General features: G+C 45.9%; 1 protein-coding gene across 2 annotated transcripts; it reads left to right on the top strand.

Annotated features, from left to right (window-relative positions):
* The first annotated feature begins 294 nt into the window (after positions 1 to 294).
* On the top strand, positions 295 to 2,234 carry LOC120663305 (uncharacterized transmembrane protein DDB_G0289901-like). Of its 2 annotated transcripts, none has more exons than XM_039942128.1 (3): positions 295 to 1,154; positions 1,278 to 1,709; positions 1,863 to 2,234. In XM_039942128.1, exons 1-3 carry the CDS (start codon positions 378 to 380, stop codon positions 1,893 to 1,895), a joined length of 1,242 nt encoding a protein of 413 aa, XP_039798062.1. In that variant the 5' UTR covers positions 295 to 377; the 3' UTR covers positions 1,896 to 2,234. The 2 variants fall into 2 exon arrangements, with proteins under 2 accessions (XP_039798062.1, XP_039798057.1); XM_039942123.1 differs by having other exon boundaries at positions 1,275 to 1,709.
* The last annotated feature ends 16,100 nt before the right edge of the window (positions 2,235 to 18,334 follow it).

Below are 18,334 nucleotides of genomic sequence, written 5' to 3'. Positions count from 1 at the left end.
TTGTTCCGAGCATCTTTTGCGTATATATCTTCATGGAATAATATAAAAAAGAAAATAATAGCTGCTTGTACCAGCCAGGAGCACTGAGACAGGCAGTCTTTGTTGATCAATTTGGGTTTTCTCCTAAATTCATATTTCAAATTTAAACAAGGAGATTTAAAATATGGAGGAGAAGAGAATTTGAAGGCCTGTGTGGGCCACTTCCAGGCCCAACAAGGCCGACAAGCCCAGCCAGGTCGGTCGGCTGGTGGAGCCGACCGCTCAGAAAACCCCCTCGTCACGCCACCCGCCACACCTCCGTCTCCGTTCCAATTCCCTCCCCACCGCCGCGGCTCCGCATTTCGTCGAGCACCTCGCGACCTCGCCTGCACGAGGAGATGGCGGGGCGGGAGCGCGACGCTGGAGGGGGTTCATCCCCGTACGTGCTGATGCTCCGCGAACACGGCGATGCGGGGAGGGGCTACGCGCTGGAGCTCGCTCCTTTGCCGGGCGGGGGCGCGCCCCCGCGCTCTCACGGCCACGGCTCGACCGGGGAGGCGGCGGCGGCGGGGGCGGGCACGGCCCCTCGCCGTCACGGGGGCAGCCCCACGACGGAAGCGGCGAGGGGGACCTCTCGCGCTCGCGGGGGAAGCCCGGGGAGGGAGGCGGCCGCGGGGACGGGCGCGGGCACGGCCTCTCGCGCTCACGGGAGCAGCCCGACGAGGGAGGCGGCGACGGGTCGGTCGCCTCGCGCTCGCTGCGGGAGCGTGGCGAGAGCTCTGTTCCTGACCCCTCGCGCTCGCGGCCGCGGCACGGCCGTGGAGGCAGGGACGGGCACGCCACCTCGCGCCAACGGCGGCCGCACGAGGACGGGTGCGGCTGCGGCGACGGGCGGGGGTGCCACGTCCGGCGCGCACGGGGACGCGGCAGGCGGCGCGGGCGCCGACCTCTTCGTCGCGGAGGCGGAGTACGATCCGGCAGGTGCCGCGCTGGAGCGCATTGTGCAAGACATGAGAGATATGATCTTCTCTCCGAGCCAGGGCAGAGTCTCGCAGGAGGAGCGGTCCAAGATCAGTGACGCCGAGTACAAGAACGGCAACGCCGACACCAAGGGCTTGCGCGAAGTCCTCATTCCTGTGTTCTTGTCTCCGAAGAAGAGAGGGAAGGATGGCAAGGTACACTTTCTTTCCTTGAGAACTCTTCTCTGCTTGAACTATTCTGGAATCAAGAAAGGTTTGCTGCTTGATAGTAACAGGAAGACTAACATCTTCACAATGTTGTTTGAATGTTGCCAGCAGGAAGATGATGAGATATGGAACAAGCGTCAAATCATGTACATCTTCGTGCTCACAACCACAGCTGGCCTTGTGTTCTTGCTGCAACCGCTCCTCCCTGCTGCTTTCGGTCGCTGGATCATCATGGTGGTGGCAGCAGCGTGGGGCGCCGGCAGCATTGGCCTACCTTGCGGATTGCATGGTACCGCGCGCTGTGAGAAAGAATGCAGCCGGCATGTCGGTAGGTTCATCTACACGCTGTTCTCGGTCTTGGTGATCTACGGATTCTACCTGGCGGCGATGCGTATCGGCGATGCTCCCGCGCCCACCCCGTCGCCGTCTCTCAAGGGAGGTGATCGCACATCTGCTGACAGCAATGGCGAGTTTTCCTGGGCCTTTTGCTTTGGCATGATTGGCCTGTTCGTGCTCCTCGGAAACCTGTGGTCTTCAGTCAGGGTAAACTACTATGCTGAATTATCTACTCATTCACGCTGTTTGTTTTCACCAAAAGCTCATATATATCAGTGTTTGCTGAATTATCTACTCATTCACGCTGTTTGTTTTCACCAAAAGTTCATATATATCATTGTTTTCTTCTTTTGGGTGCAGGGATGTTGTACGGGCGGCGACAGAGACCCATGATATACGTTGCGGTGATGTGTTCTTGCGACATGCCACAGATTGGTGTGTTTGATGATACTACTTGCATCTAGCGACAACATCAGGCGCGATACTGATGGATGTGTCGACACTGTACATTGTTCACACATGCGACGATTATTTGGGTTCCCATGGGTGGATAAACGCTTGCTCTTGTACATTGTTTTCGGTTTATCAGCCAGATTCATGTTTTCGGTTTATCAGCCAGATTCACATGTTTTCGGTTTACCAGGAACACATATGCATCAGCTGTGTGCATGAGATGTGGAGCTCAGATACTGGCAATTTCCAATTCATAGTTTTAGTCATGGATATAGCTTCTGTTGTACTGTGCCCTTGCTCGGATGTCCTGCTTTTTTCTTTCGATTGGCCGCGGCCCTGTTCTGCACAGATGCATTCAGCTGTTAGAAAACGAGACATTTTTCTTCGGTGATTCATCATACATTTTTGTGGGGTGTTTTCTGGTAAAGTGATTTCATCTACGATTAGGATTTGGCCTCTCTTCTCCGACAGGGTAAAGTCTTCGAGTTTGGGGTTCAGCCTCAAGGGGGAGGTTGGAAAAATAGGCCATGAGAATTTAGGGTTGACCGGGCTGAGGGGAGTACCATGGCAGGTAGGGGTGATAATGGGACATATACTAATTTATAATAACTAATGTAAGAAAATTCATTGACATATAATAATTTTTTATAAACAAAAATTCCTAAGACAAATTTGATTGTAATGTTAGAAAAAAATCCCATGATTTTGGTAGTTAATTATATGCTATGAATCTGTACTTTAGGCTGAAAAAAAGTCACCCTTTTAAAATTTCGAATACCCAGATGCCAAATCCTAAACCCGCCCCTGATGCCAGCTGGAGATTTCTCTGAGCAGTTGGGGACGGCCTTTGCAGTCCATACTCGGATTATGTACGTTTCTTTTCATCTTTTGGTCGGTTCTGAATCGAAACATAACGATCGAGGCCTTCTGAACGGGGGACTCGATGGGAGCCGATCCACAACAGGCCGGGGAGGGGAGGGGAGACAGCGAGGACCGAACGTGACACGGCCTCCGTTTCCTGCGCCCCTTAATTAGCTTACATGTGTACACCCAGCCGAGCCACGAACAAACTTTGAACTAGATCGCCTGCTGCCGCGCCGGCCATGGGGACACCTTCGACGGCGGAGGATTTCTACGACCTGGTATACCGCTTGCTGGAAGAAGGCCGGCCTCCGGACGCCGCCGCGCCGCCGCCGGAGCCGCGCAGGCGCAACCCCACCCCCGCATGGGCGCGCGCGATCAGGGTTAGTGACCCGCCGCAGCACCCGCGCCTGCCGTTACAACGAGACTAGCTGATGGCTCCATCGATTTGCTTGACTCCTGCAGGGTTTCTCCAACGCGACGGGTCTGGCGGTCCTGGTCCTCGTCGTCGCGCCGATGGCGGCGCGGTGCGCGAGCCGGGAGGGAGGCCTTCATGTGCGCCTTCCTCCTCGTCATGGCCGCCGCCATCCCGGTCCTCGGCTACGTGTTCACGGTGGATCAGCCCGAGCAGACTTGAGGACCAAGAGGGCACTGTTGTTCCAAATTAAAGCTACTACTAGCCGCGATTTGGATTTTGTTTGCTGTTCCTTTTTTTTAGTAATGGCACATCATTTGGTAACATGCCATCAGCTCCTAGAATTGCCAATCACTACCGAGTGCAAGAGTGTTTACCGAGTGCTATCCTTCGGGCACTCGGCAAACAAGCTCTTTGCCGAGCACAACATGAAAAGCACTCACAAAAATAATAGCACTCGGCAAACAACTGATTTGCCGAGTGCCAAAAATAAAACACTCGATAAAAAAAGACACTCGATAAAAAAAATATTCGGCAAATAATTTTCAAAAAAATTATCATAGTAAATTTTAAAAAAATATTATAAAAAAAGGTTTGCCGAGTGCCCCAGATCTATCACTCGGCAAAGTTGTGGTTTTCCGAGTGCGAGATTTGAGCACTTGGCAAACCCAGTTTCCATAAAAATGCCTCTGTTTCCACCTACCTCTCCTCCCTCCTCTGTAGGATCAAGAAAACCGACTAGAGGGGGGGTGAATATGCGGTTTAAAATCTAAAACCAACAACACTAGAGAAATTTAATTAGTAACAAAGGAAAGCCCTATGTCAAGCTAATACTATATCTAGATGGGTTTGCAACCTAGGGTGACAAGATGCAAAACAAGCTCTAGTAAAGTAAATTGCTCAAAGTAAAACAAGAATTAAAGTGAGCAAGAGAAGTAACCAAGCTTGACACAAGAGTTTATCCCGTGGTGTCGATGACTTGCCGGTCACCCCTAATCCACGTTGAGGTGGATTCCAAGAATCAACCGCTCCTCTATCAAGAACCTCTTGATCTTGAGCCGGCTTGAATCAAGGAACCGCTCCACACCTCGATTCCACTAGAGTTGCTCTTCACCACTCCGGTAAGGTGAGCACAAGACCTCTAACAACCGAATTCGGGGCTCCTCAACAATCTCCTTGGAGGTGCTCCACGAAATCCTCTTCTCCAAGCCGTCTAGGGAGCGGCAACTCCCAAGAGTAACAAGTTGATGATGCTTACTTGAAGTTTCACTAATGCCACAAAGCTCAAACTCTTGATGCAATGCACTAGGAAGCTCTCACACTCTCAAGAATGCAATCTCTAAGTAAGTGTGTGTGAGAGAGGGATGCCTTAGCTCTAATGTGTCAAGAATGCTGTCCAAATGGCCAAGAGAGCCTCCCAATGACCGGGCATTGGGTATATATAGAGACCTCTTCAAAAACTAGCCGTTACACTCTTTTCTGCGAAGTCGCGGACCGTCCGCGTTTCAAAAACCGGACTGTCCGCCGTTATAAACCAGTGAGTCAGAGTGCATTTAAAGCGTGTCAGAACTAGCCGTTAAGCCCTGGCGGACCATCCGCGCCCCAGGGGCGGACCGTCCGCAGTTAAGAGTTCCATACCACCAGAGACTAACATCGTCTCTGGAACAACTTTGAGATTAGCCTGCGGACCGTCCGCGCATCAGGAGCGGACCGTCCGCAGTTCACTTTTCAGCCCAAACCAGAGAAACATCCTCTCTGGTACAAATCTGAGATTAGCCGGCGGACCGTCCGCCCACCTGGGCCGGACTGTCCGCCCACCTGGGCCGGACTGTCCGCCAGCCCACCAGAGCCTCTGCAAGCTCTCTGGAACGTGCGCGGACTGTCCGCCCCTCTGGTGCGGACTGTCCGCCGTTACTCAGTCAGCTCTCAAGCTTAGTCTTTTTCAAATCTTTTCAAAATGCCGTTAGTCCTCATGCATGCAACTAGACATTTTGAGCAAAATGGCACTAAAGACCCGTCAAGCATGAGTACACAACCCCTCTTGATAGTACGGCTATCTATCCAACAAATCCGGTCACTTTTCATCCACTAATCGCCTTGTGACCGGTAAAATGCAAAAGCCCTATTTTATACCTTTGCCTTGAGCCCGAGCTTTGCTCATCATCTCCAAAACTCCATACATTCACAACCAAATCTCTTTCATCCGTGGATCAACCTATACTCATTATCTCAAATGAAATCATTAATCCACAAACCGTTGTCATTAATTACCAAAACTCGAAATAGGGGCCTAGATGCTTTCAATCTCCCCCTTTTTGGTAATTGATGACAACACTAAATTTTGGAGTGATAAAAGTGTTCAAGTCAACTTTATACACTTGGCATAAGGTGGACTTGAAATTGAACTTTGGAAGAACTTACTCATTTTCTTGAAAATTTCAAAATAAGGTATGAATAAATTCACCAAGTTCGATGAGTAGAGAGAACTCCCCCTTGATATGTGCATATAAATTTTCATGAATATCAAGAACACATATATATATTTGAAACTTTTGACGGAGTTTTCCCTACAAGTGGAAATCGAGGCATACAAGATACAAGATATATATGATATGAATTTTAGCATGGTTAGCACAACCTCACAACCACAAGATGAACATAAATAGATAAGAGTAGCTCAAACTAATATAGTTCATCACACATCACAAACCAAATGTTCAAATCCAAACACAAGTCTCAAACCAATCAAACATAAATATGTAAAGTAATAGTTCAACACAAATAATCATGAGTGGCAAGCGGAAGCCGAAAGCGAATGATCTCCATGAGAAGTCCATGAGCTCCCCCTAGATCCAAGCACTCCAAAGCTCCTTCTCCCCCTTTGGCATCAATTGCCAAGAAAGTCAATCCATCGGCGGTGGAGGAGGTGGCGGTGGGTAGAACGGCTGGTGCGGGTAGAACTCTGGAGGCGGCACTGGAGCCGGAAACACTGAGTAGAAGTGGTCAGTAAACCCTGTGAAGGCTGTGTTGAAAGAATCAAATCGCTGCTCTAGCTGCTCCTGCCTCTGCTCAAGCTGCTCAAACTGCTCAGAAGAGGGCAAATCCTCAATACGTGAGTCAAGAGCTTCTATATCTGAGTGTAAACTCTCCTGAAACCCCTGCATCTGAGCCATCATGGGCTGGAGCATCTGCTGCTGCATGTTCTGAAAGTTAAGGTTCATTTGATTCTGCATCTGACTAGCCATCATGGGCTGGAGCATCTGCTACTGCATGTTCTGAAAGTTAAGGTTCATTTGATTCTGCATCTGACTAGCCAACCCCGCAACCTGAGAGGACATGCTCTCCTGCATGGATGCAAAGTATGGGTCAAAGTAGCCAGCTGGAGGGGCCCACTGCTGCTGTACTGGAGGATGCGGTGGTGGCATGGCATGCTGAGCTGCAGCTGCTCCCATATGAGCATCATCATCACTATCATCTTGCCCCTGTGCTTCAGCATCCATATCATCTCCAGGGAAAGGAGTCAGAGGCCTCAAAAGAAAAGCATTGTCATTCTTGAAAGGCCAGAAAGGAGTGTGCTTGCTTTCACATAACCCTCTGAAGCTAGTCTTAACCTTGATGATGGACATAATGTATGGAGCAAAATACAAGTTCATCTCCATGTTAAGCCTCAAATCTGCAAGCTGATCCATGATAAGAGCAATGACATTTATCCTATTTCCATTCATGACATGAGATATCACATTCCAATAGTGCCCTCTAATCTTGTCCTTGTTGCCACTCTTAGGCATGAATGTGACTCTAGCAATCTTATTGATCACTGCAGGATGATGCCTCAGACCTTGAGTGCCCCCAAAAGTTCTAGCAATTCCTAGATGTGCAGGCTCATAAAACATGGGGTAGTCATTCTCATCTAGTGATTTTTCTAACACAACATTCACACTTTGCTCACTAGTGATGAAATTATAATCCAATTGATTTGCCTCAGCAAACTGTGCAAATGTAGCACCATAGGTTCTTTTGCCAGTTATCCACCTAAATGTTTCCTCAACCATGTTGATCTCTAGAGTGGCATAGAACTGGCGTATCACAGTTTCATTCCAATCACACCTATGCTGCAAAAAATTTGCTAACCCCATTTGCTGAAATCTATCTACTAGATCAGTCATGACTTGTTGTTGTCTCATATAGCCTAGGTCAATGGTCTGATGTTTGAATACATTTTTCTTAATTAGATGATCAAAGTAAACATCTTTTTGTACCTCGGTTTTGAAGAAGAGAATGTTGGTGTCACGAGGCAAGCTGAACTGATCCACTGCTCTTGCATTTGCATAGTTTTCTGCAGTCCACTGTCGACTAGGTAGATCCAGCCCCATCAAATCTGTAACATCATTATCAACCCCCTCAATATCTTCCTCTGAAGACTCATCACCAACATCTCCCACTAAAGATGCAGTAGCCATCTCACTGACATTTGGAGCATAGTCCACATCATCCGAGTCATCACTATCTCTTTGTCTTTTGGAAGTCATTGCCTTCTTGATTTTAGAAGCAGTGGTCTTGATGATCTTCCGGGGTGGCCTGAGATCAAGATTTAACCATAAGAACAATTACTAAAATCATAGGATCAATCCTTAATGATATAATTCAATTCAGCACTAGTCTGAAAAATCTGATACTAGCGGTCCGTCCGCACTTCTGAACGCGGACCGTCCGCGGTTCATGAACTACCACGGCGGACCGTCCGCGTCCAGCAGGCGGACTATCCGCGACCCATCTGTTCTGCGCAGGAACACAAAATCGCCCACATCTTTGATTCTCCCATATTTTGAGTTTCGATTCAAATCCACCAACCAAATTATAACTAAAGCATCTCCTCATCACTAGGAATAATATCCCCCAAGTATTTTCAAGAGTCCATGGTCCAAAAATAGATCGGAGCATCTAACCCTAACTCTTTCCAATAAAGAAAACCAAGAACAAGAGGACATGATGCACAATCTTGAGAAGAGTCCGGGGATGTTCTCGGACCGTCCGGGAACCACTCCAAAAAGGCTTGACCTTGTCGTCTCCCCCACGTGCTTGAGAGAGAAAGAGAGAGAGCCTTTTGGTGATGTGTGCGGTTTGGTGGGGGTTGTGAGAGGGACATCCAATATAAGTCAAGTCTGGCCAACCCCAACTTTCTGTCCAGTCGCGGACTGTCCGCGATATCCTGGCGGACCGTCCGCCTTTGAATCTTTACACTGCAGCCCGACTGACACTGCCACTGTTAAATTCTGCACAGCCTCTGGCGGACCGTCCGCGGTCCTTTGACGGACTGTCCGCAGTGTATTTTTGCGGTTGACAACTTCTCTGCAGCTCTTCTGGTGAACAATTCTCATGAACGGCGGACTGTCCGCCACTTACCCGCGGACTGTCCGCAGTACCAAATTTCTGTCAGCCCAGAAATTTGCCAATTTTCTCAATTCCAACTCCAATTTGGGATCATTGCTCATATAAAAATTCAAAACTCTTAAATATTGCATGAAAACCTTCAAAAGACTCATATGAGCAAGTTTCAACCAGAATTCAAAAATAAATCGAGTAAAATCATGAAAACTCATAAAAGGCTAAAAATACGTCAAAAATTCAGAAAAAAGAAACAACTAGTGCATGAAAGAACCATATGCCACATGTGCTAGTTTTCAAGCCACATTTGAAAAGTCAATGATATTTAACTCATTTCTCAACTTACAAAACCGAGATTCATCCAAAGGCTTGGTAAATATATCGGCTAATTGATCATCCGTGCCAATACCATCAATCTTGATATCGCCCTTGTTCACATGATCTCTAAGAAAATGATGGCGGATATCAATATACTTGGTTCTTGAATGTTGAACCGGATTAGAGGCAATCTTCACGGCACTTTCATTATCACACGACAAGAGAATTTCATCAAATTTCACGCCATAGTCAAGAAGAGTTTGCTTCATCCATAACAATTGTGCACAATAACTTCCGGCCGAGATATATTCCGCTTCGGCGGTTGAAAGAGCCACGGAATTTTGCTTCTTTGATGACCAAGATACAAGAGATCTTCCAAGAAATTGACAACCACCGGAAGTGCTCTTCCTATCAACCTTGCACCCCGCATAATCCGAATCCGAGAATCCAACCAAATCAAAATGAGCACCCTTGGGATACCATAAACCAATATTAGGAGAATATTTCAAGTATCTCAAGATCCTTTTGACGGCGGTCAAATAACATTCTCTAGGTGCGGCTTGAAATCGTGCACACATGCAAACACTAAACATGATGTCGGGCCTAGATGCGGTCAAATAAAGCAAACTACCAATCATAGAACGATAAAGCTTTTGGTCAACCGGGTTACCTCCCTCATCTAGGTCGAGATGCCCATTGGTGGCCATAGGAGTCTTGATTGGTTTTGCATCTTCCATACCAAATTTCTTCAAGATATCCTTCACATATTTTGATTGACACACAAAGATGCCTTCCTTGAGTTGCTTGATTTGAAGTCCAAGAAAGAAACTCAATTCACCAATCATGGACATCTCAAATTCCCTAGACATCATTTCACCAAATTCCCCACAAAAACTAGGGTTAGTTGAACCAAAGATAATATCATCAACATAAATTTGACATACAAACAAATCTTTACCAATATCTTTAGTGAACAAAGTAGTATCAACCTTACCAATTTTGAAGCCCTTAGAGATAAGAAAATCCCTCAATCTTTCATACCAAGCTCGTGGAGCTTGCTTAAGACCATAAAGTGCTTTAGAGAGCTTGTATACATGATTTGGCTTCTTGGGATCTTCAAAACCGGGAGGTTGCTCAACAAAAACAAGTTCACTAATCTTGCCATTCAAGAAAGCACTTTTCACATCCATTTGAAAAAGTTTTATGTTGTGAGAGCAAACATAAGCTAATAAAATTCTAATAGCTTCTAATCTAGCAACGGGAGCAAAAGTTTCACCGAAATCCAAACCTTTGACTTGAGTGAAGTCTTGAGCTACCAATCTTGCCTTGTTTCTCACAACCATTCCATCTTCATTTTGCTTGTTTCTAAAAACCCATTTAGTGTCAATAACATTATAATTTTTAGGCCTCTCAACTAAATCCCAAACTTGATTCCGGGTGAAATTATTTAATTCTTCATGAATAGCATTCACCCAATCCGGATCTCTCAATGCTTCATCTACACGGTTAGGATCAAGAAAAGATTCAAAAGAATAATGTTCACAAAATTAAGCAATGCGAGATCGAGTTTGGACACCCTTACTAATATCACCCATGATTTGATCCATCGGATGATCCTTTGCAAGAACATGATGAATTCTTTGAGGAACAATGCGTTCTCGAGTTGATGAAGAAGGTGCACTAGATGAACCAACTTGATCTTGCACTTGAGAATCATCATTATTTGAATCTTGTACAATTTGTTGTGCTTGATCATTTGAGATAGAAGTTGAAGGATTAACTCTAATAGAGATAGAAGGACCATCTTTATCTTCATCTTCTTCTCTTGGTCTAACATCACCAATTGACATATTTTTCATTGCATTTCTCAAACCATCACTTCTCACATCATCAAGATTTTCTTGTTCATTATGAGAACCATTTGTTTCATCAAACTCAACATCATATGCTTCTTCAACAATGCCATGAGTTTTGTTATAGACCCGATAAGCCTTGCTATTTGATGAATATCCAAGAAGAAAACCCTCATCACATTTGCTTTGAAACTTTGATAACCGAGTTCCCTTCTTGAGAATATAACATTTGCAACAAAACACTCTAAAATATGATATATTTGGCTTCCTTCCAATGAGCAACTCATATGGGGTCTTGTTATGAAATCTATGGCAATACAATCTATTAGAGGCATGACAAGCCGTGTTGATTGCTTCGGCCCAAAAGCTATCCGAAACATTGTATTCGGAAAGCATTGATCTTGCCATATCAATTAAGGTTCTATTTTTCCTCTCAACAAGACCATTTTGTTCCGGAGTGTACTTGGTTGAGAATTCATGCTTGATTCCCTTCACATCACACCATTCCTCAACTCTTGTGTTTCTAAACTCACTTTCATTGTCACTCCTCACTTTCTTCACCTTGAGCTCAAATTCATTTTCGGCCCTTGTAAAGAATTTCTTTAATGTGTCATATGTATCGGCCTTGTCATGAAGAAAGAAAACCCATGTATATCTTGAGTAATCATCAACTACCACAAGACAATATCAATTTCCACCAATACTTCTATATGTTGTAGGACCAAATAAATCCATATGCAATAATTCCAATGGTCTCTCGGTTGACATGACACTCTTAGTGGGATGAGTATTTGCAACTTACTTTCCGGCTTGACATGCACTACATAGCTTATCTTTTTCAAACTTCACATTCTTCAATCCAACTACTAAATCATGCTTCAAAAGTCGGTTGAGTTGCTTCATGCCAACATGACCAAGCCTTCTATGCCATAACCAACCCAAGGATGATTGAGTGAACAAGCAAGTAGACAAATTTGCCTCTTTAGTAGCAAAATCCACAAGATATACATCCTCATGTCTAAATCCCGTAAAGATGTGATCTTTTCCATCCAAACTAGTCACTACAACATCATCTTTAGTGAAGCTACACTTATATCCACAATCACAAAGTTGAGTGACCGCTAAGAGATTAAACTTGAGAGAATCAACAAACAATACTTTTGAAAGAGAATGATCACTTGAGATAGGAATTGTACCAACTCCTTTGACTTTGCCCCGGCTATTGTCACCAAAGATGATGTCACTATAGCCACCCACATTCTCATCTAGAGAGGAGAACATCATTGGATCTCCGGTCATGTGTTGAGTGCATCCACTATCAAGCACCCAATGTCTTCCTCCGGACTTGTAATTCACCTACAAAGAGGAAGTAACACTTTTAGGTACCCAAACTTTCTTGGGTCCTTAAATATTAGTGACCACATTAGTGACCAAGACTTTTGGCACCCAAATTGCATTCTTTTTAGCACCATTTATAGGTATCCCAACAAATTTTGCACTAACATTGCCATTTGAATTTTTCATAAGAATGTAACTTGAATCAAAGGATACGACTTTCTTGTTGGTGCAATTCTTCTCAACATGACCAACTTTCTTGCATTTTTCACAATATGGCTTGCCACTACTCTTCACAAAAATAGTTTTGGTTTGCACAAAAGCCTTCTTCCCTTTCTTAGGAATATATCCAAACCCTTGCTTGTTCAAGGTGAACTTTTGGCTTGCCCAATAATGATTAAACTTTGCTCTACTATCATAGCATTTTCTCAAATCATTAGTTAAGCAAGTAACCTCTTTCTTTAACAAATCATTTTCCATAATGAGAGATTCATTGCAAGAAGGGTTATCAATTTTGGTGCAAAGAGAACTAGTAGAGCTAGAGCCACAAGATTTATCATCAATTAAATCACAACTAACACCAATGCTCAAAGTTGCTTTTCTTTCATGATTAAGCAAGGTATTGTGAGCTTCCTCAAACTTCTCATGAGTTTCTTTGAGATTCTCATGAGAAATCTTTAGCTCCTCATAGGAATCTTGAAGAGAAGTAAACTTCAACTTCAAGTCCTTCAACTTAGCCTTTTCCTTAGTCATGAATTCATCGGCATCATTAAGCATTTCAACAAGATCATCATATGAAAGTTCATCAAGTTCACCATCTTGTTGTACCTTTGCACCACCCTTTGCCATAAGACAATGTGGTGTAGAGAAGAGTGATGGAGCCTCCTTGATGGCGATCCCGACAACTCCCTTGGATGGCTTGTCATCATCATCATCATCATCGGAGCTTGCATCGGAATCTCATTCAACAAAATAAGCTTGGCCATTCTTCTTCTTCTTGATGAACTTCTTCTTCTTTTCATCATTTTTCTTATCCTTTTTCTTGTTTGGACAATTGACAATGATATGACCTACTTCACCACAATTGAAGCAAGTCTTGTCCACAAAAGGATTCTTTCTTGATGATTGACCTCTCTTGCCAAAGTTCTTCTTGCTCATAATTCTATTGAATCTTTTGACAAAGAGAGCCATCTCCTCATCCGATTCTTCTTCTTGGCATCCACTTTCTTCTTCATTTTTGCTATCTTGAGCTTTGAATGCCACACTTTTCTTTTTCATATCAATTTCTCCACCATGAGCTTCATCTTGAGATTTCTTGAACATGTCATGGGTGAGAATTTTTCCCAATATTTGTGTGGGAGTTGCGGTCTTCACATTTGACCTTACAAGTAAGGTCACAATTGTGTCATATCTTTCCGGAAGACATCTAAGAAACTTGTGGTTGAAATCCCCATCCGGTACCTCAAATCCAAGTCCCTTGAGGTCATTCACAATGTCATTTAGCCGGTTGAACATCTCGGCTATACTCTCATCCTTCTTCATGGTGAATTCACTAAAATTTTCTTTAAGCAAATATAACTTGGCCTCCTTCACAGTTGATGTGCCCTCATGAATTTCCATGAGCTTCTTCCATATGTCATTTGCATTTGTGAGGCTCTTGACTCTATTAAATTCATTCACATCAAGAGCACTAAAGAGCACATTAACCCCTTGATCATTTAGTGTCTCATTTTCCTCATCTAGGGGTGTCAAACTCTTTGGGTCCAAAATAACATATCCATCATTTACTACTCTCCATAGCTTTCTACTCATGGCTTTGAGATGAGCCGACATCCTAGTCTTCCAATAATCATAATTGTTTCCATCAAAGAACGGTGGCTTCCCAATATGAATCCCATGATCACTAGTCATTGTTCTACTCCAAGATGGTTAAATCCGCAATTAATGGAGTACTTAGCTCTGGTACCACTTGTAGGATCAAGAACACCGACTAGAGGGGGGGTGAATATGCAGTTTAAAATCTAAAACCAACAACACTAGAGAAATTTAATTAGTAACAAAGGAAAGCCCTATGTCAAGCTAATACTATATCTAGATGGGTTTGCAACCTAGGGTGACAAGATGCAAAACAAGCTCTAGTAAAGTAAATTGCTCAAAGTAAAACAAGAATTAAAGTGAGCAAGAGAAGTAACCAAGCTTGACACAAGAGTTTATCCCGTGGTGTCGATGACTTGCCGGTCACCCCTAATCCACGTTGAGGTGGATTCCAAGAATCAACCGCTCCTCTATCAAGAACCTCTTGATCTTGAGCCGGCTTGAATCAAGGAACCACTCCACACCTCGATTCCACTAGAGTTGCTCTTCACCACTCCGGTGAGGTGAGCACAAGACCTCTAACAACCGAATTCGGGGCTCCTCAACAATCTCCTTGGAGGTGCTCCACGAAATCCTCTTCTCCAAGCCGTCTAGGGAGCGGCAACTCCCAAGAGTAACAAGTTGATGACGCTTGCTTGAAGTTTCACTAATGCCACAAAGCTCAAACTCTTGATGCAATGCACTAGGAAGCTCTCACACTCTCAAGAATGCAATCTCTAAGCAAGTGTGTGTGAGAGAGGGATGCCTTAGCTCTAATGTGTCAAGAATGCTGTCCAAATGGCCAAGAGAGCCTCCCAATGGCCGGGCATTGGGTATATATAGAGACCCCTTCAAAAATTAGCCGTTACACTCTTTTCTGCGAAGTCGCGGACCGTCCGCGTTTCAAAAACCGGACTGTCCGCCGTTATAAACCAGTGAGTCAGAGTGCATTTAAAACGTGTCAGAACTAGCCGTTAAGCCCTGGCGGACCGTCCGCGCCCCAGGGGCGGACCGTCCGCAGTTAAGAGTTCCACACCACCAGAGACTAACATCGTCTCTGGAACAACTTTGAGATTAGCCTGCGGACCGTCCGCACATCAGGAGCGGACCGTCCGCAGTTCACTTTTCAGCCCAAACCAGAGAAACATCCTCTCTGGTACAAATCTGAGATTAGCCGGTGGACCGTCCGCCCACCTGGGCCGGACTGTCCGCCAGCCCACCAGAGCCTCTGCAAGCTCTCTGGAACGTGCGTGGACTGTCCGCCCCTCTGGTGCGGACTGTCCGCCGTTACTCAGTCAGCTCTCAAACTTAGTCTTTTTCAAATCTTTTCAAAACGCCGTTAGCCCTCATGCATGCAACTAGACATTTTGAGCAAAATGGCACTAAAGACCCGTCAAGCATGAGTACACAACCCCTCTTAATAGTACGGCTATCTATCCAACAAATCCGGTCACTTTTCATCCACTAATCGCCTTGTGACCGGTAAAATGCAAAAGCCCTATTTTATACCTTTGCCTTGAGCCCGAGCTTTGCTCATCATCTCCAAAACTCCATACGTTTACAACCAAATCTCTTTCATTCGTGGATCAACCTATACTCATTATCTCAAATGAAATCATTAATCCACAAATCGTTGTCATTAATTACCAAAACTCGAAATAGGGGCCTAGATGCTTTCATCCTCTCTCCCGACACTGCCCCCATCCCCTCCCTCCCTCACCCAGTGCCACCCCTCCCCTCCCTCTCCCACCGCTGCCGCCAGTCCCCGTCCCAGGCCCTAGTGCGCGGTCCTCTCTCCCTAGCGGCCGACGCACTTCCTCCCTCTCCTCTTCCTATGCGCCGCCTCTCTCTCTCTCTCCGACCACCTCTTTCTCCGACCAAATCCCTCCCCCGGTCCTCTCCCTCCACTCCCTTTCGTGTCTCCTCTCATCCCTCCTCCGCTCGCCCCCACATCGGAATAGATCAACCGGTGAGGAGGGCGGTAGGGCGAGGAGCGGCGGCTGCGGCTAGCGAGAGCTCTAGAGCGCCCCTCTCTTCCTCCTACCGGTGACGGTGGCAGGGAAACTCCTTCTCAAATCCGGCGATAGTTTGTCTGAGGTTCTCTCTCTCATCCAGTAGGGCCACGACGGCGGTGGAGGGGTGGTGGCGGCAGCGGCTCTGGCCAAGGGCCGGGGGCGGTGGTGTAAAACTGACTGGTGGGGCCGATGTTTTTTTTTGTTTTGCCTAGAATTTCTTTGCCTAGTGTCAGTAACACATGGCAAACTTTTTTGCCGAGTGCCCGACACAAAACACTCGGCAAATAGCTCTTTGCCGACACTTGTTTGCCGTGTGTTGCGCCGTGTGCTGCACACGACAAAGGCTTTACCGTATGCAAAATGGTCTTTGCCGTGTGCCTCTTGCACACAGCAAACTAGCTGATTCCGTAGTGAATGGTAGTTTTTTTATGAAACTTGATCAAATTTAAGATGGTATGACTTACCACAATGATAGAATTGCATTCATTTTGAGAGGGAGGGGGTACGTTAGTAGTTGTAACAGCAGCTAGGGTAAAGTACGAGCATATTCACTTACTACTTGCACGTGTTTTGTGCAAATTAGAGGCACCATTAAGCACCGACACCCGCAAATATCACGCACGATTACATTCTTGTGAGTTAATCATCACTTGGGTATGTCGGAATTGCAAGCAGAAAGAATTTAAATCATGTCTGTTCGTGGTGTTGCATCCCCCGCATCAAGTACGTAGGCTTATCTTATATTGATTCAATTATGATATAATAATTGGAAAGTTTTGCATGGACGTGTTTTATTTGCAAAAAAAATGCATACACATTGTACGTGTGCGCCGACTAAGGGGATATTTGGTTCCAAAAGTCTAAACTTTAGCCGGGTCACATCAAAGAAAATCTTTAGGAGTATTAAAGCCTAATTTCAAAACTTTAGCAATTGGACAGCTCATTAATTTGCTCGATTTGGGTCGGTACTTCTGACATTCTTCAACAATGTAGTCTCAGTTTGTTTCATATGCCAAGTTACATTGTTCGATTACAGTGTCCTGATGCAACGCAACGGACAGGGGAAAAGTTCCCCGAAATTTTGAAACTAGAACATACAAACTGCGAAACTATGGGATGCAAACTCACTACCAGAAACAAAATAAGCATGCCCAAATTAAGCGTAAGGGATACTCTAGTCTAGCGACGAGTGCCCTCGGCACGCTGTAGGAGCACGTTCCCCACTGCAGCGAGAAGCACCGGAGCAAAGGCGACCAGCAGAAGCGACACCCTCGTGGCACTGTTCATGGCAACGACGACGTCGCCGTCACAAAGTACACGAGTGAGAGGCCGAGCGTCAGACCTGCAAAAAGTACCTGCAGAAATGGTACAGAGAGGTTCGTCTTCAGAGCAAGATTAGTGGTTGCGCCCATAGCGGGCCAAATAAAATCCACCGTGGACATAGTATTTAATGTGCAGCGCAGCATGCAGAGTCTGGCCCAGCGTGGACCCATGATGGATAGCGACACCAACCAATAGAGGCCCTTCGTTTTTCTTTTTCCGGTTTATTTCGATTTGTTTTGGTTTATTTCTTCTCACATGATACTATTAAATCAGCCGAAATCAGCCGGCTTTTACACCAGCCGAACAGCCCAAGCAAGAGCGCTCCTCGCCCGCTCATTGCCGGCGTCTGCCGAATCGCTCATTTCACTCTCTCTCTTGCGCTCTCTCTCCTCCACGTAATATTTCGCCGGCTCTCCGCCCACCATTATACTTGCTCTCATACTTCAGTAGCAGTTTAATTCAGAGTGCCACTACCGTTTTCAAATGTTTCAGTACCATTACTCTATTCAAAATACTAGTGTTCTTCTGACAGTGTTGCTACTATTTGAAATGAGAACCATTTAGAACAAGTAGTTAAATGCGAAGCAGCAAACTGGTTATTTTTAATTTTTTCCTTTGTTCTAGGAACTTGAATTAGATCGAGATCGAGAGAGAGAGAGAAAGGATTGCCATGGAGAGAGAACGCTTGGTTAGTTACCCTTTGGATCGTCATCCTCGGCCGGGAACGGCGCGACGGCGAGCGTTTCTTGGCTCGCTCCCGCTCCTCGTCCTCGACGGCGCGATCGCCAGTGACGAGCAGCAGCTGAGGGCGGAGGCGGACACACTGCCCCTGCTCCATCATGTCCGCCGCCGCCGCCGTAGCATCATCACCGGACGACGCCCCGCAGTGGCTGTGGCCGTGGCCGCCGGCGAAGGCCATGCAAGCGAGCGCGACGACGCAGCCGGTCGACGCCGACGGTCGCCGATCGGCCGGGTTTCACGATCAGCAAAGGTGATGACACGGATCGTGGTGCGCAACAT

The sequence above is a fragment of the Panicum virgatum genome, chromosome 2K (assembly GCF_016808335.1).
Source record: "Panicum virgatum strain AP13 chromosome 2K, P.virgatum_v5, whole genome shotgun sequence".
Taxonomy (NCBI): domain Eukaryota; kingdom Viridiplantae; phylum Streptophyta; class Magnoliopsida; order Poales; family Poaceae; genus Panicum; species Panicum virgatum.
This window is presented reverse-complemented; position numbering and strand designations above follow the sequence as displayed.

Coding starts and splice junctions, on each gene's coding strand:
- LOC120663305 (XM_039942123.1), top strand. CDS start 378: ATGGCGGGGCGGGAGCGCGACGCTGGAGGGGGTTCATCCCCGTACGTG. Junction 1,155..1,274: donor AGAGAGGGAAGGATGGCAAG/GTACACTTTCTT, acceptor GAATGTTGCCAG/CAGGAAGATGATGAGATATG. Junction 1,710..1,862: donor ACCTGTGGTCTTCAGTCAGG/GTAAACTACTAT, acceptor TTTTGGGTGCAG/GGATGTTGTACGGGCGGCGA.